At 60.1% G+C, this 24719-nt stretch overlaps 1 protein-coding gene and 3 long non-coding RNA genes across 5 annotated transcripts; 2 read left to right on the forward strand and 2 right to left on the reverse strand.

Annotated features, from left to right (window-relative positions):
• Window positions 1-1140: 1140 nt before the first annotated feature.
• On the reverse strand, window positions 1141-3403 carry LOC132010731 (uncharacterized). 2 transcript variants are annotated; one of them, XR_009402275.1, is made up of 3 exons: window positions 3319-3403; window positions 2003-2089; window positions 1141-1670 (listed from the first exon to the last, which is right to left on the reverse strand). It is a non-coding gene; the product is annotated as an uncharacterized LOC132010731 (long non-coding RNA). The 2 variants fall into 2 exon arrangements; XR_009402274.1 differs by lacking the exon at window positions 3319-3403 and adding an exon at window positions 2612-3312.
• A 643-nt stretch (window positions 3404-4046) lies between these two features.
• Window positions 4047-12622, reverse strand: ABHD17A (abhydrolase domain containing 17A, depalmitoylase). The gene is made up of 5 exons (XM_059388537.1): window positions 12516-12622; window positions 8610-9146; window positions 7166-7360; window positions 4641-4820; window positions 4047-4541 (listed from the first exon to the last, which is right to left on the reverse strand). The coding sequence occupies exons 2-5, from the start codon at window positions 8939-8941 to the stop codon at window positions 4316-4318; spliced, it is 933 nt and encodes a 310-aa protein (XP_059244520.1). The 5' UTR covers window positions 8942-9146; window positions 12516-12622; the 3' UTR covers window positions 4047-4315.
• LOC132010733 (uncharacterized) lies at window positions 11523-13271 on the forward strand. The gene is made up of 2 exons (XR_009402276.1): window positions 11523-11819; window positions 12986-13271. It is a non-coding gene; the product is annotated as an uncharacterized LOC132010733 (long non-coding RNA).
• Window positions 13272-21469: 8198 nt separating this feature from the next.
• LOC132009641 (uncharacterized) lies at window positions 21470-23159 on the forward strand. The gene is made up of 3 exons (XR_009402021.1): window positions 21470-21640; window positions 22424-22551; window positions 22643-23159. It is a non-coding gene; the product is annotated as an uncharacterized LOC132009641 (long non-coding RNA).
• Window positions 23160-24719: the final 1560 nt, after the last annotated feature.

Consider the following 24719-nt stretch of genomic DNA (forward strand, 5'->3'; position numbering starts at 1 on the left):
AGCAGAGCGGGTCCCACCAGCTCAGTCTACAGGGAGCTGGGACCCCAGACGGAAGGACAGGAGGGTGGACGGCCTGGCCTTGGGTGCGGGGCCCCATGCGAAGTCCAGTCTGGACTTCATGGCCCCGGGGTGAGCAGCATCCTCACCGCCCCAGGCCTGACCCCCAGGGAGGGGCCCATGCCCAGCTGTGTCCCCGGGGCTCTCTAGGTACCAGGACATACCCAGACCATGGGAGCCGGGGGTCTAAGCTGTGGCAGGTCAGGAGTCACGGGGAGTCGGGGGGCGCCCGCCCAGGGCGCAGGTGCTGGTGGGCCTGCTGGGCAGCAGCAGAATGCTGCTGCCGGGTGTGAACACATGTGTTGTGGAAAATCCACAAAATGGAGAACCGAAAGTTGGCCCTTCTCCCAGGCAGCCTGGCCCATGGGCCATACCAAGCAGAAAGGAAGGGGGGGGCGCATCCTGGAATGTACCACTGGCTTCCCCATCACTGCTGCACACGGTCCGACCCCCACCCCCGAGGCTGAGGGTGAGCCCTGGGGCGGGGGGCGCTCCACCCAGAAAGAGGTGATCCTCCAGGCACAGGGCCTGGGGGCTGGTCAGCCTGATGAGCCCTTGGTCCACAGCAGCCTGCCTCAGTTTATCCCTTACACGCAGTGAGTGGGCGCTACCGTAGGAGCAACCAGCACTCGGTTTCAACCCAGGTGACCCCTGGCACGGTGACTATCCAAGGGCCGGGGAGGGGGACACGCAGTGATGCTTTCGGAATGCTTCCTGTCACTGAGTGTCATGCAGAACTAGTATCACACAAAGTACGTTGGCGTCCTCAGCTGTGCATTCTGACAGGACAATTTCCATCTGACTTCAACGAGGGGACACGGGGTCTTGGCGCATTCAGTAAAGAAGACGGTGGCGCCCAGGTGAGGGGGGACAATGCAAGGGCTGGAAACAGACCCACTCGCACTCGGAGCCCAGCGTGCGGTAAGGACAGACTGTCCACAGGGGCAGGAGTGGCTTCTGTGGGAAACGGAGTCAGGGAAACCTATTCGGAAAAGCAGTTTGGGCTCCCACAGTCCTTCCCGGAAGCACTTTCCCAAATTAGACCAAAAATTTAAATATATATGTAAAAAAGAAACCATTACATTTCCAGAAAAACACATCAAATGTTTTATAATCTTGGAGTAGAGAAAATACTTCTGAGCATGACATAAAATGCAGAAACCATATATGAAAACAGCTATCAATTAATAATAATGATTTTAAATGCTTAGCAAAAATGGTATGAATTTTTTAGAAATCGGAGGAAAAAAACGCAGTCCAAGTCAAAAACAAATTATAGATGGGGGGAGAAACAGGAAATGGGTTAATTTCCTTCATATGTAAAGTGCTCCTAGAAAACAATAACACCAACAACCCAATGGAAAAGTGGTTGAAGAATATTAAATACAAGCGGCTTTTACATATGTACACATTCATAACAGATACAGACTTTTGAAGTGATTATATAAGTGGCAAAAATTAAATTGGACTAGGGGCGCCTGAGTGGCTCAGTGGGCTAAAGCCTCTGCATTCTGCTCAGGTCATGATCCCAGGGTCCTGCGATGGAGCCCCATTGGGCTCTCTGCTCAGCAGGGAGGCCTGTTTCCCTTCTTCTCTCTCTGCCTGCTTGTGATCTGTCAAATAAATAAATAAAATCTTTAAAAATAAATAAATAAACTGGACAAAACTATTGCTACGTTTCATTTCCCTTTAGGAAACACAAGTAAGTAAAGCTATAATGAAATACTATTTTAGGGGGCCTGCGTGGCTCAGTGGGTTAAAGCCTCTGCCTTCGGCTCAGGTCACCATCCCAGACTCCTGGGATGGATCCCCGAGTCGGGCTCTCTGCTCAGCAGGGAGCCTGCTTCCCCCCTCTCTCTGCCTGCCTCTATGCCTCCTCGTGATCTCTGTCTGTCAAATAAATACATAAAATATTAAAAAAAAAAAAAAAGAAATACTATTTTACCCCAACCAGATGTGCAAACGCAAGCATCAGAAATGGGCGTCAGGCCCGTCCTTCCTCGGTGCTTGGTGGGAGGCAACCCCGTAAGGCCTGTTACAGAGATGGAGCACAGATTCAGAGACCTGTGACAAGCCCTTGGACCCAGCACTCCCGCCCTAAAGAACGTAGCTTCAGGCTGACCTGCAGAAATGTTCCCGCTCGGATACAAAGACACTTGTACAAGCTTAATCAATCTAGCCTTGCTTGTTACAAAAAGCCTAGAAAGAACCGAAATTTCTACCAACAGGAAACAATAAATCCCGCGCTAACACCATAGGATGACACAATTGAAATGAATGGCCCAGGACAGGGAGAGCTCCTCCCCCCACAGCTATGTTGGCCAAAAGGGTTACATGTAAAGGGAAAGAAGTTTTGCATCAATCGGATGTGCGCGCTCAGACTTTCTTCCTTGACGCATGAGAAAGAGCCCAGGAGGGGGGAGCCGGGCGCTGGAGGTCAGGGGCTGGAGGCGCGCCAGTTTTCCCCCAACGCCCTTCCAAACTCCCGAACTGTTTACTCTGTGCATCCAAGAACATTTCGGTTCCAATTCTAAACAAGCTGTTTTCAGCTTACTGGGTTTGCGGCACTCCGGCTCCCGGGGCACCTGCCCTCGGATGGGGTCCCAGGGCAGCGGGGAGGGGGTGGGGTGTGCTTCGGGGAAGAAACACTGTAGCAGCAGACGGAGAAAGTCAGGCCTGTTGAGGAACACGAGCCACGCCGGGGTCATTTGTGCCAGGCCGGGACGCAGGGCATGTCAGCAACAACGGCCGACCTCTGGCATGCAAAGGCCCTGTGGCGGGCAGGGACAGTCTCTCCGGAGTGCAGCGCTGCTCCTCAGCGCCGGGTCGTATCAAACGGCCCTGAGCGCCCGGCGACCGTGGGGCCCGGGAGGGACGGGGCACCAGCCGCCCGCGCCTCGGCCCCTCCCCAGGCAAGGGCACTGCGGCGTCGGAGAAGGGCGGGGCGGGACCCCCGGGCCCGGGGGCGCGCGGAGTCCCGGCGGCAGGCCTCGAGGGAGGGGAGTCCTCGCGCGCGCCCCCGCCCCGTCACGGCGACGGGGCGGCACGGACACGCGGCCCGCCCCCCGGGCACGTGGCGAGCACGCAGGGGACGGAGCACCCGGGCCCGAGTCCCCGCCGCGACCCCGGCTCTGCGTCCTCTCCGACGCCGACGTCCGCGCGGGCCCGCCTCACGGCAGCCCGTGCTGCGGACGGGGAGGTCGGGGCGCGCAAAGGAGCGGGCGCCGGGAGGGCTGCGGGGTGCGAGCGGCGGCCACTTACCCCTCCTCCCGGGTCCCGCGGGCCGCCGCCGCCGCCGCCTCGGCGCGCGGTACCGCCACTTCCGCTTCCGCCCCGGCCGCGCCCCCACGGCGCCAGCCCCGCCCCCAGGACGAAGCCCCGCCCCGCCCTTAAAGGGGCCGCGGAACCCAGGAGGCCTCGGACTGAACTCTGGGCCCCGCCAACGCCACGCGGGCTGAGTCGCCACGGACCGTTCTCGCTCTGGGGAAGCGCAGAGGACCCCCCAGGGGCTGGTGGTGAGGTCCAGGGAAACCCTGGCTCAGCCCTGCTTTCAATGGCTCCCCGGGAGGCCACGCTCTGATGGCCCCAAGACGGAAGTGCTCCCCCATCCCAGTCCCTGCTCCCTTTCCAGGGGGTACCCCGCTGGGCCTCTGGACCTGCCAGGGTCACGGTGGGTTCGGTGGGTTCTCCTGGCTCTCCGTGCAGGCGAGGGCGGTGAGGACGGGCGGGGCAGCACCTCCCAGACCTCGTGTCCTTACTTACCACAGGGGAGCGGACCACCACGCTCCCAGGAGGCACAGGCCTCAGGCACCTGGGGCCGCAGGCTCCCTACCCCTCCATCACCACCCAACCAGTAGCCTCGAGGGGTGGGACTCTGGATGGGACCCAAAGCCACCTCCTCTTCCCCAAGGGCAGTGACCAGACCCCTGCATTTGTCCCACTCACTGGGCCCTGAAAGGCATGCATGAGCCACAAAGAAAGAGGAACCCTAAAATTTTAAATCTTTAATTTGTTTTCACGTTTTTCCTTCTTTTTGCTTCCAAAAGGAAAGGAGAGCGTAGCTCCGCGCCTGTACATCGTCCACGGCCCCTGGGCTGGGGCAGGTCCCGGCCCGGCCCCCGACGCCCGACCCCCAGCTGTCTCGGAGGACTGGGGTGCCCGGGGGGGGGGGGGGTTTCACATGCAGCCCCCGGGCCGGGGCGGGGGCGAGGTCCAGGCGCCGCCTTATTGCTGAAGTCCGGCTCGGCTCAGGGCCGGGCTACACGCGCTGGCTGGGCAGCTCCTGGGATATGAAGCGGCGCAGGCGCTCCAAGTACTGGCTGTAGAGCTCGATGTCGTTGTGCCCGGCGCCCTCCACCCACAGCGGCTCCACGGCCTTGGGGCAGCGCTCATAGAGCGCCAGCCCGTGGGAGAAGTCGATTACTTCGTCCTCTGTGCCGTGGATGATGAGCACCGGTGACGTGATCTTGGACACCTTCTCGATGCTGTAGGGGAAGGCACCGCCAGGCTCTGAGCAGTGCCCCGCCCCGCAGAAGCCCCTCCCCTGACCCCCACCGGCCGCCATCCCCAAACCCCCCTTTTACTTGGGGAACGCATCGAAGCAGTAGGTCTTCTTGGTGTCAGGGAAGGCAACGCGCATGCCCGAGGTGAGCGGGGAGTGCAGCACCACGGCAGCGCACTCGTAGCGGGAGGCCAGGTCCACGGTGGGCACCGTGCCGATGCTCTGCCCATACAGGACGATGCTATCCGGGCTGATGCCGTACCTGGCGGGGAGGGGCGAGGGGGGCGGGGAGACGGCAGGATCAGCCACAGCCCGCAGCAGCTACAGCAAACAGCACATTCCCCGCCCCTCCGCCCTGCCCTCCCAGGGCAGCCCCCCATTCTCCCTGCGTGGCTCTGGGCAAGGGGGTTGGACTCAGAGACAACCCCCCCCCCCCCACACTCCCCAGCACTGTCTCTCAACAGCGAACAAGTGCACTCAGTAAGGAGGAAGGGCCTGGGCAGATGCACAGATGGCTGGCGCGGCTGCAGCCCCACCCAGCACTAACCCTGTTTCAGCAACAGCATCAACCTGGATCACAGGCGTGGGGTGCCCTCCTGTGGTGCCCCTGGTGAGGGCCCCCACGCCATGCTTGGGGTTCGGGGGGACAGGGCAGGCGCTGAGGCCTCTCCTGCCCCCCTCCCACTTGACCAGAGACACACCCAGTTCCTGAGAGCACAGGCAGGGGACCTGTCTTCCTCCCACCACCCCTCACCCATCCATGCCCTTCACCAGGAGAAGTCACGGTAGCTGTGTATCCTGATTTCACCAACCAGTCTCCAGCCCCTCGCTGTGTGGCCTCAGTTAGGGGCTCAGCACAACCCAGACGAGCAGAAGTGGTGGCTCCTGTGTGTAGGTGGGCACCACATCCTGCATCCGGGTCCCAGCCCTTCCCTCTACCCTGCACCCACTCCCCCCAATGACTCCCCTAGCACCACACCCCACCCCCAGCACAGCTGACCCGGCCCCAAGTCAGCTCCACAGCCTCCAAGCGCCCATTCCCATCTGCACAGGGACCTACCAACCACCCTCCCAGGGGAAGAGGCCTCCATGATTCTCCCATAGACCTGGACCCTGACACCTCAAGGGAAGGCCCCTCTGCGTCTCACCTGTGTAACCCCCCCAAGCGGCAAGACTCCACCTGTCTACCCAGGGGCCACCCCATCTGTCTCTGTTATGGGAGGCAGCACTCCAGGTCACAGCTGCCTGGCCCCAGGCTTCAGGGACCCCATCTGGCCTTCGGCCCACCACCCTGACCACGGCTCCGCAGCCAGCGCCCCACACCACAGGAGGCACCACCACCCTGAGCAGCAGTCCGGTCCCAACCCTTGGACACCACCCTCTAAAACACGTAACAGGCGGCAGGTGCAGCGACGGGTCTTCCGCAGCCCTCCCAGGCCCCCCGTCAACACCAGAGTCGAGCCTCCTGCCCTCCTGCTGACTCTTTCCGAGGGATCGGATCTCTGAGGACAGTGCCGGCAGCAGGACAGACGGTGGGACGGACACGGCTCAGAGCCCTTGCCCCAGAGCAGGCCGTGATCTGCCAGCCCCCACCCAGCCAGCAGGACCCGCAGCAGGAAGGGCTGAGGAAGCCGAGGGCAGCACGTCGCTGCACCATGCCGCCCAGAATGGGTCCCCTGTGCCAGGGTGGTACCAGGGGACCCCACTCCTGGGGCCTGCAGCCCGGAATGCCTGGTGCATCACTTCGGCAACCAGGGTCCCCAACCTCCCCAGGGCAGGCTGACTTTGGTCCCTGCGGGAACGGGGGGTGCAGGGGGGACCGGCAGGACTGAGACAGGGAGCCCCGAGGAGGCAACAGGCAGGGCAGCGCCTCCAGGAGGACCAGAGGTAGTCAGGGAGGCCTCCTTCCGCAGGATTCTTTGGATTCTCAGACACCAGGTAAGTAAGTGGGAAGCGGGCTGCCCGGCAGCTGGATGAAAAGCATGGGGGGGCTCCAGGGGCGGAGGTATGGCCCCAACTTCAGCTGCCCTGAGGCAATCACACAGGTTCGAGCTGGGGGCCCATACCCAGGGAGGACCTAGCCTCTGCCTGCTACCCTCCCACTGGCCCCCAGGGCTGTGCTAGACACCGAGCTGACAGAACCGTCTAGAACCTTCCAGAACCCTCCAGGTCCAGAGGAGCCCTACCCCCAAAAGGAGACCACAGCCACTGGCCACTCATGCCTCATGGGCCGGCCCTGCAACATGACAAAGCAGCCCCACTCTACCCTGAAAACCACATCTCCCCGGACAGCCGGACTCTCCGGAGTCCTCGGGCAGCCTGCGGGCGTCCTCCCCGGCCACCCTCCAGCCATGCCCTGCGGGCGGAGCCTCCGCTCCCCCAGGGACACCCCCAGCCCATCCACATCCACTCCCGGCAAGGGGGTCCCAGGAGGAGAGGAGCGCCCGCCCCACCTCCCGCACGTCAAGTCTGCCTGTCACACCATGGGGACACGGGTCAGGCCTCGCCCTGGGGCCCAGCGTGGCCGCGGATGGCTCCATCTCACGAGGGCCCCCCTGCCAGGCCCGAGTCCCCAGGCGGCCACCCCCAGCCCAGCACGAAGCTCACCGCGTGCGCAGCGCTTGCCAGGCGGCATCGATGTCGGCGTACAGGTTCTTCTCGGAGGGCTTGCCCGAGCTGGCGCCGTAGCCCGAGTAGTCGTAGGAGAACACGTTGCAGCTGATGCGCGTGCCCAGGCCGATGTAGAAGCTGCTCATCTGGCCCAGGTCCACCGCGTTGCCGTGTGAGAAGAGAACCGTGTACCTGCGGCAGGGAGGGGGGCCGGGCAGGTCAGTGGGAAAGGGACAAGACACACCCCTGCTCCGCCACAGACGAGAGTGTCCATGAGGGAGGCAGGCCGCCCCTTCTGGCTCCTCCTGGCTCTGGGTCTTGGGCAGGGGACAGCCGGCAGGGCCACAGACGTGCCCTCTGTGCAAGGGAACCACGGGGACCACCGATCACAGTCTCGGCCTAGGGCGGACCACAGCCCGGGCCCAGAAGGCATAGTGACTGCCGCGTCCCTCTGGGCGATGGCTGTCTCTCTGCGGGATCCCTCCTTTTAGAGGACTTCCACAGCCCGAGGACGGCACGCACAGACACCCGCTGCCTAGACCTATCCGGAGAGTGAGACAGCGGCTTCTCCTCCCGGCAGCTGGCACCAGCCCTGGCCCCCACAAAGGAATGAAGCCGATCCCTACCTACCCTCCCCACTCCCACAGAACGTGACCCCAGCACTCACGTCCGCCCTGCAAGGCTGCTGGCAGAGCAGGACCTGCCCCAGGTCACCGACAGGCTGGCTCCTGGCCAGTGGACTCAAGCCTTCTTCCTCCAGCACCCCTGGCCCCCAGCCTAGCTCAAAGGTAAACACTTGCCCTTTGAACTCCGATCGGGAGTCAGAACCCCGCCTGCCCTAACGGCAGAAGCACCTGGAAGGCCCCACCTCTCTCCCACTACTGTACTCCCAGAAGAGCTGCACTTCCAGGCCCCAAGGACACCCTCGGCAGGAGGAATCAGACCTGGCCAGAGCCACCTGCCAGGCTTCACGTGCCCCGGCCCCAAAGCAAATGCCAAGGCCTCACTGAGGGCCCAGCCCCCAGGAGCCCTTCCCAGAGCAGGTGTGCGCCGAAACCCTGAAGCAGGCAGCCGCTGGCCAAGGAGGTGACATGGTCACTCAGAACCGCCTCCCTGGGCCTCGGGCCACTCATCTGCAAGACAGGGCCTGCACCTTGAAGGACGGCCGGCCTGACGGTCCCGGGGGCTTTGGGTGGAGAGAGGCCCGCCCTCAGTGGAAGTCAGCTGCCGCCCTGCTGGCCAGAGTGTTCCCAGGGCGCCTGCCCCACCAGACAGGCTCTCACCTGGCTCTGGCCGTGCAGCACGACCCCGGCAGGAAACGAGAGGCCCGAGGACAGAGCACATCCTGCACCTGGAGCCTCCAGGTCCCCCTCGCTAGCTCCTTCCCCGCCCCCCAACGTGGCCCCAGACCCCCGGCACACGTGGCGACCCCGAGGCTCACCTGGCACCAGGCACGCAGCGCACGTACATGCAGGAGATGCGGCTGCCCCGGCTGCTCTTGGTCAGGAAGACCTCGATGGTGTCCAGCTCGCGCTGGCCGTACTGGAAATCAGCACGCTCCATCAGGTGGAGCTTCCAGCGCCCAGGGGTGCCGGCAGAGGCCCGCAGGGTCCCCGAAGGGGCGGCCCCTGCTCCAGCAGGCCCTGGCTCGGGCTCGGGCACCAGCGAGTAGGTGGGCTCTGGCGGCAAGAAGGCGAGCTTGGCAGCAATGCGGCCAGGGCAGGGTGGGCAGCAGAAAAGGCAGCAGAGCTCGCTCACCGACAGGCCGTTCATGGCGGGCGCCGGGCCCCAGGGTGGGCCTCGCGTGGCAGGGGAGGGGTGGGGGTGCTCTGAGACGCGGGCAGGGGGGAGGGCAACCCCCGGCCACCGCCCCAGACAAGAGCCCCCTTAGGAGGCCGCAGCCCAGCCCCATCGTGGTCCAAGCCGAGCCCCTGGGAGCCTCGCAGACTTGCACCTCCACGTCGTGCAGAGGAAAACCCTGCAGGGGAGGAGGGAGAAATGGGGTTCCCTCGGGGTTGCGCCGGGAGGCGCGTGACCCAGCCTTATCCACACCAAGCCTCCTGGATCCCTCCCAGTCCCGTCCACCCTCTTCCGCCCAAATGCTCCACCCCCCACCCCAGGGGCCTGGGGGCCCAGCTCGTCCTCCAAGGGGACCAGGTACCTCCCAGGGGGCTTGGTGGGACCCAAAGCTGACGAGACCAGCGCTTGCTACACCCTTCCCTCAGCGTCCAGCCGCCAGCACTGGCCATGTGAGCCCCCACCTGTCAGCCCCGGCTCGGCCCGCAGGCTGGGCTGGGCCATCAGAGCCCTGGCTTACCCCAGCTGTCCCCACACAGCCCCTGCTCTGGGTCCACACATACGCGGTCACCCTCCCTACGCCTCTATCCCCACAGCCGGCCCAGACTCTCCCCCAGCCCAACTCTGTGCTCTCAAGGACTCATGTGCCAGCCCCTGGTGACACAAGGTGGCCAAGGTGAGGACAGCCTGCTGCCTGGAGGGCCCTGGGAGTGTGCTCCAGAGGGCCAGGCCCCGGGGCAGGCCTGCACTGTCCAGAGGCAAGGGACATACAACAAACAAAGGCTCTGGTAACAAAAGCAGGATACATCCAGAGGCTGAGCTGGGACAATGGCTCTCCCCGTGCTGGGGCCAGGCTTGGGGGAGGGGCCCTGGGGCCTGAAGGAGTCCGGCCCTGGCACTACCAGCCCAGCTCTGGCAGCACAGGGCTGTGTGGCCTCAGGCAAGGCTCTCTCCCTGCCTGGGCCTCTGTGCCCTCGCTGACCAGCAAAGACGCATCTCAGCTCCCAGGGGGAGTAGACAACTTGGCAGCAGACCAGGGTTGGGGGGAGCAGAGACACCCACCGCGCACGGGACAGACTTCAGCTTTGCCGCGAGAGCCGACAGTCCCACACCAAGCCGCCAACGCAGGCACGGGAAGAAACCCAGAGGCTCGAGGAACACCTCACCGCCCAGTAGGCCTTTCCCTCCAGACTGAGACGGAGAGAGGCACTCATGAGTCCGCCGCAGTGGCAGAGCACCCTGGCGTGTGCCATTCTGGGGCGCTGGCACTTGGGACACACAGACTCAGAGCAGAGCAGGCCACATCCCTAAGACACACCTGCTCCCCCCAGACCTGTGTGACCTGCCACCATGGGCTGGAGACTGCCCAGATCCGCGGCACACGGGACCGGTGGGCGGGAGCTGGGAAAGCCAAGGCGGCCCTGAACTGGCAAAACTCCCTGGCAGGCCGCGCCCCGCACGTGCGAGTGGTTCTCACTCCCAGAGGAGGAGAGTTCGTCCCCAGGACACTAGCCACCAGGGAGAAACATTCTAGGTCGTGACGACGCGGGAAGGGTGCTCCCAGCACTGCACGGGGGAGGCCAGGGATGCTGACAGACACACAACACAGCACAGGATGCCCTCCCTTTGCCCAAAAAGGAATGACGTGTCCCCAGATGTCAGCCAGTCCACCCGGCCTCCCGCTTCAATATATTCTCGGAGATCCAGACCCAAACACGGCCAATGCACTGGGCGGGGAGGAAGAGCTGGGCTGCACCTCGCACGGCTCAGTGAAGATCGGCGTGGAGAGGAAGGCCTGGCTGAGAGCCAGGTGGGCAAGCAGGAGCCCCCCGGCCACTAAGGAAATGAAGGCGCACACCTTCATTCACCCGCTGCCCACGCCAGAAACACGGGTGTCCTCCTGGACTCCTCCCTCCACCGGGGTCTGACGGGTCTTCCTCCAACCAACACCTGGTCCACCTGCCGCCACCTCTCATGCGGGCTGCGGCGCTGTCCAGCTGGCGGCTTGCTCCCCACCCCCACACGGCTCTCCCAGCACACACCCAAGCACACCACTTCTCTGGAGGCCCCTGACCTCCCCTACTTTCAGGATAGAAACCCAATCCCTGGCACAGGCTGCCACAGGCTGACCCCCGCAGCCTCCCTCACCGTGGAACCCACTCCCCTGGCTCTCCCTAGACCAGCCGGAGTCCATGCAGCTGCCCTGCCAGGAACCCCTTCCCCAGTCTCACTAGATGGTCCTTGCCCCTTGTCCTGTCCACCCTTTGGATCCCCCTTCCAGCGCCCTCGGAGAGGCCTTCCGAAGCAGGGCAAGGCGCTATGCTCTGCGGGTCCAGGTCTGCCTCCACCGCACTCACCAGAAGTTGTATTTACGGTTTAGCCAACACCCCCAGGGCAATCAGAGCGCAGGACAGCTTGCTGCACCCGCAGACCCACTGGGCGAGTGACAGGAGGTGAAGACTAAAGGGGAAGCTGCGGAGTCTGCGAGGCTTGACAGGGAGGTAGGACAGTCTCTTCTTGGGCCACGCATACCTGGGACCTCCCGCGTGCCACTTACGAGTGTCCCCGAGTAAGTCCTGAGAGCGCGGCCTCCGCCGGGCGGTGCACACCCACTGCTTCGCTCACTGGGCGCAGGCCCCTGGCCCCCGCCGCTGGTCTACAGGTGCACCACTGAGCGCACCGCCGCCGGCCCCCGCCCCCGCCAGGCCCCGCGGGCGGCTGGGGTTCCGAGGACCCACATGGATGGAGCGCGAACTCCGCCGCAGGGCCCACAGCATCTACGATGACCTACTTAGGCGCGACGCCGACGGCACCTGGCCCGGCCAGTCGGGGCGGGAAAGCCCCCGGGAAGAAGGTGCGTCTGAAAGGGCAGGCTGAGGCTGGGTGACAGGGAACAGGGCAGCGCCAAACCCCAGGGGTGAGGGCGGGTCCCAGGAGCTGCTGGTCTCCTGCCTGAGTGGACACCGGTCCGAAGAGGCGACCAGAATCGCTTCTCGGCCTTTTGGCTAAGATCAAGTGCGAAGAGGCGACCAGAGGGGTCCCGGGGGGCGCCGGGGTTGGGTCGGGCGGCGCCCGTGGGCCCTGCGGCGGAGTTCGCGCTCCATCCCGGAGGAGTCCTGGGCCGAGCACCGACCCAGGGTGCGGCGCTGCGGTGTGTGCCCTGGCGGCAAGCGGAGGCCGGCAAGGCCCCCCGGGTGCTCCAGGCGGCCGGAGGACGCCTGCGAAGGGGCCGGCGAAGGGGCCCGGGAGACGTTCAGGAAGCAGGGCGCCGCCGCGGGCTGCTGCGGTGCGCGCGGGGCCGGGCTGCGGGGTCGGGCGGTGGTCGGCGGCTGGCGGCCCGCGGCGGCGCCCTGCCGGGGTCGGAACGCGGGTCCGCGACGTCCGGCCTGATCCGCGGGCCCCACAGCCCGGCCCGCGGCCTCCCCGAGAGCGAGGGGTCGGGGACGTCCCACCCGGCTGTCCCGGCCTCGCGGGCAGGCCCCGCTCCCCAAACGGCCGCGGGCGGCCCTGCGGTCGCCCCGCGCCGCGCTCGCCGCTGCTGGGCACTCACCGCCGCGGCCCGCGCCCCCCGGCCCCGGGGCCGCGCTCCATGGCTCCCGGCCGCCCGCCCGTGCGTCCGTCGGTCCCTCGGCGCCCCGGCCCAGCCTCCTGCGCCGCCGCCGCCGCCGCCACCGCACCCCCACGGGCGGAAATGAGCCTCGATCCCGCCGCCGCCCCGGACGTGACGCGCCACGCGCGCGGGGGCCCAGAGGCTGCGGACGGGCGCCGGCGCTGCGTGCTTCCGGGGGCCAGGGGGCGGAGTTGGGGCGGGGGCGGACACGGGGTGGGCGTGGCCGGATCGTGGTTGGCGGAGCCGGGATTGGGGGAGGAGCTGACTCGCTGGCGGGGCGGGGCATGGCGCGGTGGGCGGGGCCGGCTCCCGCGGGCGGGCGTGGCGGCGTGCGGGGGGCCGAGCCCCGGGTCGCGGCCGCGGTTTTCCGCAGAGACGCAGCCATTCATTCGTTCTCTCGCTCATCCCAGGGCCAGGGCTGGGGAGAGGCGAGCGGGGCACTCGCTGCGGAAGCCGAATTTACAGAGGCGCCATAGAGCTCCGTCGTGGGGATAAGAATGTTCACGCGCTATCGAGAAAGAACAAAATTTTCTCGGAACGGGGCCCTGACCCAACGCGGAGGGAGGCAGGGTCACGGAGTGCAGGGGCGGGCCCGACCTTTTCCAGAATCCTGAAGTTTTGTTCTCTGTGGATTATTTTGGGTTAATTTCGGATTTTTAAATATTGCATTAAAATACGAAGAATCTTTGCACCTGCGCTCTCCGGCGTCCCTTGAGTTTGTGCCCCGCGCTCCTCACCCTGGGTCGGCCTCAGCTCCCGCCGCGAGGAGGGAGCGAGGAAGGAACAGAGACAGATAAGGATGTGGGCTGGGAGCGAAAAGGGGGTGCGCCAGGCCTTTGCGGATGAACCTCCGCTGAGACGGTGGTCGGACAAGCCTGCGGAAGAGGTGACCGGGACAGAGTCTGCAGAGGCCCTCGGGCCCCAGCCTGCAGGCAGGACTGCAAATGAGCGGAACAGCCTTGCCCTTCCAGGCCCGCACACTGCCTCGACTCGCATTTTCCCGGCCCGCCTGCCTTTTCCACCCCATGTCCGCAGCCCCAGCCCCCACACCTCCCCCCTAACTCTACCCCCATGGCTCCCCCCAACTCTAACCTTCAGTTTTGTTTACAGAGATAAGCCCCAAACTCTGGGCTTCCCAGGCAGCCCTCCCCCAGGGCCCCAGTCCCCCTGACAAGGGCCTGGAGAGGCCCGGGCTGGGGAGGGGAGACTGCCCAGGGGTGGTTTCCCCTGGTTTCCTCTGGCCACCTGCCCCAGCTGCATGCCAGGGAGCTCTGGATGCCTCCCCCCAAGGCTCCTAACTTCAGCTGAAGTGCGTCTGAGTCCAAAGGTCACAACCATGCCAGGCTCCTGCCAATTTCCTTGATTTCCTGTGACTTCTTTGAGCAGGAAGAGGCCTGTCCACAGCCTCCTTCCGCAGTCCTCCTTCCTCTCCAGCTGCACCGCTCTGCCCCTAGGACAACACTGGCAAATACCAGTGGAAGAGGGGGTGGGCCCAGGAGACAAGACTGGAATCCCACCCACCCGTAGTTGGCCCTGACTCACTGAGCTCCCTCCACGGACCAGAGCAAACTCTGCCAAGATAGAAGCACTGTTGTAAGGCTCCCCATGTTTCAGGACAGTCACTTGCGTTTCCTTTCGTTCCCAAAGGTCCTGGGTGGTCCAGCTGCTGGCCCACTGCTACACCTTCTCTCCTTGCTCTGTCCGCCCCAGCCATCTTGGCCTTCTCCAGTTTGTTCCTACCTCAGGGCCTTTGCACCAGCTGTGCCTCCTGTCTGCCTTGCCCTATCCCCAGGTAGCCCCAGGGCCAGCACTTCCTCACCTTCAGTCTCCTGCTGAAGCGTCTCTCCTCCTCCGAGAGGCCCCACCTCCCAACCACCCCCAGCCAGAGACCCTGCCCCAGGCCCTCTCCCATCAGCCTCTTTATTGCCATCACTGGACTTTTTAAGATTTCATTTATTTGTTTAGCAGAGAGAGAGACAGCAAGAGAGGGAATACAAGCAGGGGGAGTGGGAGAGGGAGAAGCAGACTCCACACTGAGCAGGACCCTGGGATCATGACCTAAGCCCAAGGCAGATGCTTAACGACTGAGCCACGCAGACATTCCCATAATAGGACTTCTGTCTCCAATCATTGTATTGGGTGGTTCCTTTGTTTATCTTGTCTTCCCCATAGTCTATGAGCTCCTTGGGGCAGTGACCCTGGCTTCCGTCCCCCATGTTCCCAGCTGTCCCCCATGATGTCTGACCAATGGGTGGATGCCTGACAAGAGCACGACGATGATTCCCCAATCCACAGAACAGCATTTGTAACAGTGGATGGCATCACCGTGACCTCAGGCCATCCTGACTCTGCGTTTCTCCCTCTCTCCTGACCTGAGACACCCAGCCTCTGTGGAAGATAACAGGCCACAGGAATGGATGGCCTTAAAAATGCTCCTACCCTGGAGCCATGAATGCTAGCATGTGCTGTCCACTGGGAAAGCTACACGTGACACGTGGCTACTCGAATTTAAATGAATTGATTAAAAGTAAATAAAATTTAGAATTCAGTTCCTCAGTTGCAAGGGCCCATTTTAGGTGTCCAAGGGCCACATGGGGCTGGTAGCTCCTAGATGACACAGGTAGAAGAATGTGTCCATCACCCAGAAAGTTCTAGAAGCATCGGCCTAGCCGGTGAGCTCCAAGAAGAAAGGCCCCTGCCTCTGTTTCGTTCGCTATTGTGCTTCCAGTGTTTCTAGGTCAGGGCTTAATATTCAGTAGGTGCTCAATAAGTGCTGATGGAGAGAGAGAAAGGAGGGAGGGAGAGGTAGGAAAAGAAATTCTCTTTCTCAGGATCTAAGCGAACAATGGGGAATGAGGAGAGAAAGTTCTGTCTGAAGCCGTCTCTCCCCATGTTGTCTCGAATTGTGAAAACTGGGAAAACACCCTCAAAGTGCAGCGGCAGGAAGCAGAGTACAGAGACCACTGGGGAGTCCTGACAGAAACCAGACGGACCACCAGACCACCGCAGCCCTGGGGCCCGGAACCTGGGGCAAAGCCCTTTGGGTTTCGGTTTTAGTTTGTTTGCTTGTTTGTTTGTTGTTGTTTAAGACTCTATTTTTTTTTAAAGATTTTATTTATTTATTTGACAGACCGAGATCACAAGTAGGCAGAGAGAGAGGAGGAAGCAGCCTCCCCGCCGAGCAGAGAGCCCGATGCGAGGCTCGATCCCACAACCCTGGGATCATGACCTGAGCCGAAGGCAGAGGCTTTAACCCACTGAGCCACCCAGGCGCCCCATGCAGCTGGGCTTTTTTTTTTTTTTTTTTTAAGATTTTATTTATTTATTTGAGAGAGAATGAGTGAGAGAGAGCATGAAAGAGGAGAAGGTCAGAGGGAGAAGCAGACTCCCCAAAGAGCTGGGAGCCTGATGCGGGACTTGATCCTGGAAGTCCGGGATCATGACCTGAGCTGAAGGCAGTTGCCCAACCAACTGAGCCACCCAGGTGCCCTGCAGCTGGGCTTTTAACCACCCTGCACAGGTGGTCACTTCTGCCTGGGCCCAGCTGTGCAGGGAGACGAGATCGTTGGGGACTGTTCACGGTTCCTCACCTTTGATGTGTCTTCCAAGTTTGTCTGGGGCTCGGTGGAAACGGGACTTGTTTCCCTGTTAGGATCAGGCAGAGGCTGGAATAAAACCAAATGGCTTAAAGAAGACCGGCTGTTACACACGGATGTGTCCGGGGTGCCCAGGGGTTCCGTCGTTAAGCATCTGCCTTCGGCTCAAATTGTGATCCCGGGGTCCTGGGATCAAGCCCCGTGTCGGGCTCCCTGCTCAGCGGGAAGCCTGCTTCTCCCTCTCCCTCTCCCCCAGCTTGGGTTCCCTCTCTCACTCTCTCTCTGTTAAATAAATAAATAAAATTGTTAAAAGCAAAACAACAACAAGAAGAAATTAATGTTTCTGCTTCTTAGTGTCTGCCTGAGAGTGAGAGGGACTCAAACAGGTGCACTTGATACCAAAGTAAGACCCCTGACCTCTGCCATGACACAGAGGGACCCGAGGACACGGGGCTCAGGGAGAGCAGCCAGACCCAGAAGGACACATCCCGCAAGACCCCACTCCCAAGAGGTCACCAGAAGAGTCCTGTCCACGGAGACAGAGAGGAGAGGGTGGGAGCTGGGGCTGGGGCAGGGGTTGGGGAGTCCGTGCTTCATACCGATGAGCTGTGCACTTAGAAATGGCTAAACAGTAAATTTTATGTTATGTGTATTTTACCACAATAAAATAGATAAATACACGTTTATGAAACCACGAGGTATGGGGACAGCCCCGGGGCTCAGGGCAGCACCAGCTTCAAGGGGCTGGGACCTGTGCCGTCACCCAGAGCCTTGAGCTTCAAAGAGCCCCTCCCTTGGGTTGTTGCCCTGTGGCTGTTGTCATGAAATTCCTAATAAGTTCTGAACAAGGGGCCCCATATTTTCACTTTCAACTGGGATCTGCCAATTATATGGCCCCTCCTGATTTGCACAGCGGACAGGGAACCCCAAGTTCAGGGTCTGAGACCCTGCGGTTGGTGGAGAAACACCCCAGCTTGCAAGTCTGTCTTTACCCCACGCTGAGAGGAGACAGTGAGACCCAGTCAGGAAGTGGGCTCCTGAACGGGTGAGGAAGGAAGTGGGGGGCATTTTAAAATAGCTCAGCTGGCCCGACAGATGGGGGTGGGGTGGGTGGGGAGGGTGGCCCTGGAGGGAGACGGGCCCTGGAGGCTTGGGACTTTCACCCAGGAAGCCCTTCCTGGGGACCCAGCACTCTCCTCTCTCTCTCTGCTCAGCCAGACCCCTCACCCCTCACCTACCTGCCCCCACCTGCCTCTCCTGTCCCACCTCAGGAGTGGGGCTTAGAAGCAGAAAAGAGGGTGCCAGGAAGCTCACCTGGGAGCTTGCTTTAGTTAGGGTTCCCCAGAGAAAGAGAACCACAGGACATCTAAGCATATGAGCACGGATATACGCACAGATTTCTTTTTCTCTCTCTTTTTTAAAGATTTTGTTTATTTATTTGACAGACAGAGACCACAAGTAGGCAGAGAGGCAGGCGGGGGGCAGTGGGAAACAGGTTCCCTGCTAAGCAGAGGGTCCGATGTGGGGCTCTATCCCAGGACCCTGGGATCATGACCTGAGCCGAAGGCAGAGGCTTAACCCACTGAGCCATCCAGGGGTCCCCCCTATGAGTTTAGCTTTAATGGAAGCTGCCAGGGCGCCCCAGTGGCTCCATCAGTTGAGTGACTGACTGACTCTCAGCTTCGGCTCAGGTCATGGTCTTGGGGTCCTGGGAACGAGCCTGGTGTTGGGCTCTGTGACTCAGCAGGGAGTCAGCTTGGCATCCACTCGCTCCCTCTCCCTCTGCCTTTACCCTCACCTGCACGTGCTCTCTCTGCCTCAAATAAATCTTAGGAAGAAAGAGAGAAAGAAAGAAAGAAAGAAAGAAAGAAAGAGGAACTGCCAGATGGTTTTGCAAAGTGGCAACTCTCTCTGACTCTCTGCTTCTCCTCCGTGAGCCCCTGTGTTCACCAAACCTCAACCAGAGGGATCTCGGTCCTGCCGCAGGACCTCTGCCTGGCTGCCTGCTCTCTCCCCACAGAAAACATGTCAGGATTGGAGGCTCGGGGTAAGTGTCACCTCTATGGAGGGGCCTTCCCTGACCACTTCAAGCCCCATAAAGACCACACTGGCTCCAGCCCTCCGCAGAGCCGGTCACCCTTGTTCTGTTTTCCTGGGCTGTCACCTGCCAGCCAAAAGGTGAGTCTGTCTTCTCAGGAAAGGGCCTGGCGCATAGTAGGTGTCCATAGTGACGGTCAGCTCCACGGCTGCAGTCCTCGGGGAGAGGCAAGCCCAAGCCACCGTGAGATGGCACTTCTCAGCTGCTCCCGCTGCTGTCTCCAATAGGACAGGCGATACGGAACGTGGGTGAGCGAGTGGAACAGTCAGGCCGCTCCTGCACAGACCCGCGGGAGCTCGGCATGGGGCAGCCGCCCTGCAAAACAGGCGGACAGCTCCTCCTGAGGTTAGACGTGCTGTTACCATTTGATGTAGCAGAGGAAGGCTTATGTCCACCTGCAGATCTGTCCATGCGCGTTCAAAGCAGCGTTACTTATCATGGCCAAGGAGTGGGAACCGCCCAGATGTTCACGGCTAGACCAGCGGAAAGCAAACATGGCCCGGTCACACTGGAGTATTATTCAGTTGTAAACAGGGGTGAGGGACCAGCATACACGCTATGTGGGGGAGCCTTGAAACCATCACCTTTAGGGAAAGGAGACACAGAGGAACAAGATACTGCATGACCCCCTCACATGAAATATTCAGAATAAGCAATTCCATAGAGGCAGGTGAATTAGTGAGTGCTTGGGGCTTGTGGGGGGAGCGGCTGCTAATGCCTATATGGTTTCTTTATGGCGTGATTAAAATGTCCTAAAATAGGGACGCCTGGCTAGCTCCGTCCGTGAAACATCTGCCTTTGGCTGGAGTCATGATCTCAGGGACCTGGGATCGAGTCAGGCTTCGGGCTCCGGCCTCTGCAGGGAGCCCGCTTCTTCAGCTCTGCCTGCCCATCTTCCTGCATGTGTGCCAGCTCCATCTCTCTGCCAAATAAGTTTTAAAATATCTTTTTTTTTTTTTTAAGATTTTATTTCTTTATTTGACAGAGATCACAAGCAGGCAGAGAGGCAGGCAGAGAGAGAGAGGAAGAAGCAGGCTCCCCGCTGAGCAAGAGAGCCCGATGTGGGGCTCGATCCCAGGACCGTGGGACCATGACCTGAGCCGAAGGCAAAGGCTTTAACCCACTGAGCCACCCAGGCGCCCCTAAAAATATCTTTAAAGATAAATAAAAACCAAAACCATTGAATTATATGTTTCAAATGGGTGAATTGTATCTATCATTCATATATCATATCATACTATTCTATCCCTAATTCTAAAAATGGACAACTGTGCCTAATTGATTTCCTCAATTTTTATTTTTTAAAAAATTTTATTTATTTACTTGTTTATCTGACAGAGGGAGAGAGCGAGACGGCGGGACCTGAGCCCAAGCTGCCCACTTAACCAACTGAGGCACTCAGGTGCCCCAATTATTCGGTTTTTAAATGTAAGGACGAGGTTGCCTCCCTCTCTATCCCCTGGAGGTTGGATCTAGGGGTAGTGACTGACCTGGGCGTCCGAGGCCCAACATTGTGGACCCACTGAGTTTACTGGCCCTGTCCTTTTCTGTAAAACTGGAACCTGGGTCAAGAGAGTGAGGCACTCACGTTGGACCGAAAATACACGAAAGGGCCAAAAAAAAAACCCCAAACAACCCAAACACCCCAAAAAGCAACAGTCGCGGAGGTAAATACTATTTTATTGAAATAAATTTAAAAATCAAAAGTAATGCCCAAAACCCCACAAAACACCGCCACCCACGGTATCGGAAATAACATTTTGGATAAAGGCAGGAAGCACTGACTCAGTTTCCCCGGCTGAGAAAGGAAAAGAGGGGGCGGGAGCAGGAAACCTCAAGGTCCCCCGCAGTCCCCTTCCCGCGGGGGGCGGGGCGCGCTGCCCTCCTCCCCGGCCCCGGCCCCGTCCCTGCCCCGCCCCGGCCCCGCCCCGGCCCCGCCCCTGCCCGTCCATCATTCGCCGCTACGCTCCCCTCGCCCAATAAGAGCTCGCCGCCGCTCCCCTCTGGCCAATAGGAATTGGTCTTCCCGAGAGGGGCGGGACTGGCTCCGGTACCTCCCCGCGGCTCTGGGCCCACACAGGGCCGGCCCGGGTACCTAGAGGACCGAGCCGGGACCTAGGGGGACGTGGGAATTCTTCTAGGCCCTGACATAGGGGTGCGGTCTCCTCCTGAAGGAGAGTCCCCATCTCCCTAGGTAGATATCGCCTAGTCGGACAAGGGCTCCGTTTTTTGGGGGGGTCTGTCCCCAAATAGACTCCCCACCCCGGAGCCAAGGATCGGGTCTGCCCTTGGCCGCGCGCGTCCCTCTCCTTGCAACAACGTAAAACGAGTAGGTCTTGTCCCCATTCCCAACTTACAGGTGGGGAAACTGAGGCTCGGGGCCCCAAGACCCTTGTCCAGGGTCCCCCACCACGGCTGGTGTATCTGCTCGGCTCCTGGGCAGCCTTTGTCGGCCTCCGCGGGACTGACACCTGGAACGGATGTTTCTTGGTTGTGGGGCGTCCTGAGCACTGGGGGGTCCTGGCCGCATCCCTGGCCCCCACCCGCTCCACTCCGGGAGCACTCCCTGGAGCTGAAACAACCAAAAAATGTCCCCAGGCATCACCTGTGTCCCCTGGGGAGCAGACTCACTCCCAGGTGAGACCCCCTGGGTCAGGAGGTCCCACTGACCCCCAGGAGACTGCGTTCTGCAGCCACCGGGCTCCAGAGGTCCTGGGACACTGCACGCGCTTCACGACACACGCTGAGTGGGGGCGACTCACAGACGCTGGGATCGCCCTGGTTTGTACCCTCTGACCCCAGGGATTTACTCTTGTGTCCAGCGTGAGCAGAGACCAGACTCAATCTTTTTCCCAAATAATTAATGCAGGGTTTGTCGCCCTTGGCCCTGCTGACATTCTGGGCAGATCAGTCTCTGTGGGAGTGCCCTGAGCACTGTGTGGGGGTTGGTCAGCAGCATGCCTGGCCCCCACCCCCTCGGAGGCAGGAGCATCCCAGTCCTGCCGACTACAGACATCTCCAGACACTGCAAATGTGGGGGAGCAAAGGGCTTGGTTCTTGAAGTTGAGGGGCGGGGTGGCCCTGGACCCCCCTGGGAGGCCGGTTGAAACAGAGATGTCTGGAGCCCAGCCTAGAGTTTCCGATTCAGCAAGTGCAGGTTGCAGCCCGAGAATCTGCATTTCTGAAGGGGAGTGCGCTATAGAGGTCCCTTGGGAGGGCACCCCTGTTTCTCTGAGTGACGTGAAGCAGGCGCCGGGTCCCTTGATGGGGTGGGGGGGCAAGACTATGGGTGTGGATGTGTTGGGACTCCCCCAGGTCCCTTCTGCTGATCAGGACTGAAGCCAGGGATTGGGACGTGCTGCCTTTGGTAGGTAAGTGACAACAGTGCCGGGGGATCCTTAGCGGCTGGGCAGGCTGCACGGGGCTCCTTGGGGAATGGGTGGGCCATCCCGTCTGCCTTGTTAAAATAATAATAACAATAATCGTGACATTGGGTGGTCCCCTATATTGAGAACTTGCTCTGGGCCAGGGAAGGTAGACGCCCCTGTGCTGTGTCTTGTGGAGTGGACATTCTCGATAAAAAAGCTATCGCCAGGGAATAACGAGTGCTGGGAAGACTATCAGACCAAAGGGTAGGCTCCTCAAAATAGGGCTTCTCCTGACATTCCAGTCCCACATGGCCAGGCTTTGGGCGAGGTTCATTGGAACTGTGTACCCCTGGGGTGCATGTCCAGCCCCAAGAATCGTGAAGAGGTCATTTCAAGGTTGTGGAACTTAGGCCCTGTTTGGACACGGTACCTCCTCAATGCCAGCAAACCCCACCTTGGGGTGTGAGCGGGGAAGGCACACGCATAAACCTGATCATAAGTGTCAAATGACCAAAAGGACTGCGGTGTTTTCTCATCTATAAAACGAGGATACTTGGGGCCCCTGGGTGGCTCAGTCATTAAGTGTCTGCCTTCAGCTCAGGTCATAGTCCCAGGGTCCTGGGATGGAGTCCCTCATTGGGAGGGGTCCCTGCTCAGAGGGAAGCCTGCTTCTCCCCCTGCTCATGTTCCCTCTCTCGTTGTCTCTCGCCCTCTGTGAAATAAATAAATAAAATCTTTAAAAAATAAAATAAAATAAAATGAAGATACTTCTGCCCTGCCATATAGGATTGCCATGAGGACAAAGGAGATGATAAGTGCCTCGAAAGGTGTGTTGGGGGGGGGATGCCCTCTGGAAATATGCATCAGGACGAATTGTTGTCTCAGCCCTGGGGCCTGGGAACGCAGAGAACCAGGTGGGTTCTATCATTCTGTGCAATGTAAGGGTTAAAGAGATGTGAGCAAAGGACTGGGTTTTAGAACTTCAGGACTTGGTTTGTTTTTCAGAAACGAATGTTTTCTGGCCCCGGGGGAAGTGACAGATGGTTGGCGTGTGATCAGTCCTGCGGCTGCAGGAGCGTCAGAGGGGCCCAGAGCTCTCGAGGTTGATTCGCTTGTGAAGAGACCTGCTGGGGGCAGCGGCGTGTCCTAGAATATTCAGGAAGCCGGATGTGGCAACTTTCCCTCCTTGTGGAACCCCAATGGCTTTGATCTGGCTTCCCTGAGCATTGAAGGACGCGCTCCCCCTACCTGCCCCACATTTCCAGGAAGAGTCTGGTCTGAGGACCCCCGCAGAGTGGGAAGCACCTGGCCCACACCAGCGTCACGAGCGCCCTTGGACATCGACAGGGTGATGACCAACAGAAGTGAGCGTCGCCCCGCTTGGCATGAGGAACGTTGATTTTCGCCCCAGCCCCGCGGAGAGAGGGGCAGGCCTGTGGGAAGCTCTTCCCTTCCCCAGACTCATTCATTGACTGCCTTGTGGACAGGGAAGAGCTTCCGGGCACCCAGCCTGCGTAGCTGACCCAGGCCCCCCACACTCCAGGTCACTTTCTGCGGCCACTCCGCTTACAAGTGAGCAACCAGTCCCCAGGTTTTCCCAACGTGTTGGTTCTGGACCCGAGTTGCCTGTCGCTGTGAGTTTTAAGGATCGTGGGACTTGTGAAGGTGCTACATGATGAACAGATGGGACCCTATTGATGGAAGCTCTGGGTTTATAAAGGACTGAAATCATTAACTCCGATTAGCTTAAGGTCCTAACAACCACACCCAACAAAACGCAGAAAGCACCGGGGCTCCCGATGTGTGCAGGGCTAGACCCAGTCGCTCAGCGTTTTGGGATCTGCTCTCTTCTGTTTGGGTTTAATTCCCAGACAAACTCCACCACTGGGTGGTAAAAATTACTGCAGGAAGCTCTGGGCTTCAACCCTATAGCACAAGGAGAAGAACTCTGCTTGTGTTTTTCTTTTTCTTTTCTTTTTTTTTTTTTTTTAAAGATTTTATTTATTTGACAGAGAGAGAGAGAGATCATAAGTAGGCAGAGAGGCAGGCAGAGAGAGAGAGGTAAGCAGGCTCCCCGCCGAGCAGAGAGCCCGATGTGGGGCTCGATCCCAGGACCCTGAGATCATGACCTGAGCCAAAGGCAGAGGCTTAACCCACTGAGCCACCCAGGTGCCCGTCTGCTTATATTTCAAGCAAAATCCCAAGGCTGATTCTCATTGGTGCCATTGAGTCATAGTCCGTTGCTTTTTTTTTTTTTTAAGATTTATTTGTCAGAGAGAGAGAGACAGAGACAGGCAGAGAGAGAAGTAGGCTCCCTGCCAAGCAAGGAGCTCGATGCAGGGCTCCATCCAGGACCCTGGGATCACGACCTGAGCCGAAGGCAGACGCGTCACCGACTGAGCCACGCAGGTGCTCCAGGATCCTTCCCTTTTTGAGGCTGAATCATATCCCAGTATCTGGATTGACCACGTTCCGTTTATCCATTTACCCGTTACTGGAATTCTCACCCTTTATCTGTGAACATGGCTGGGCTGGAATCCTTTTGGGTCCCTGCTTTCCGTTCCCCGGTGTGTGTATCTAGACTTGGAATTGCTGGGCCACGGGGTTGTTCTCTTGGGAGATCTGCCAAACTGCCTTTCACATGCCCACCTGTATGTCTTCTCGCCTACGGAGAGACTAGAAACTGGAGGGACAAGGGGCGCCCGGCTGGCTCAGTTGGTGGAGCATGCGACAACTGATCTTGGGCCGATGTGTCTGAGCCCCACATCGGGTGTAAAGCTAACTTAAAAAAAAAAAAAAAGGCAGATTCTGGGGCGCCTGGGTGGCTCAGTGGGTTAAGCCTCTGCCTTTGGCTGAGGTCATGATCCCAGGGTCCCGGGATCGAGCCCCACATCGGGCTCTCTGCTCGGCGGGGAGCCTGCTTCCCCCTCTCTCTGCCTGCCTCTCTGCCTGCTTGTGATCGCTCTCTGTCCAATAAATAAATAAATCTTTAAAAATATACGTAGAAAATACATTGAGGAGGATTTTTTTTTTTCGACATGCAGAAAACCCAGTCTTTGCTTCTAACACCATGCCCGCCAAG

Source organism: Mustela nigripes, chromosome 2 (assembly GCF_022355385.1).
Source record: "Mustela nigripes isolate SB6536 chromosome 2, MUSNIG.SB6536, whole genome shotgun sequence".
NCBI lineage: Eukaryota > Metazoa > Chordata > Mammalia > Carnivora > Mustelidae > Mustela > Mustela nigripes.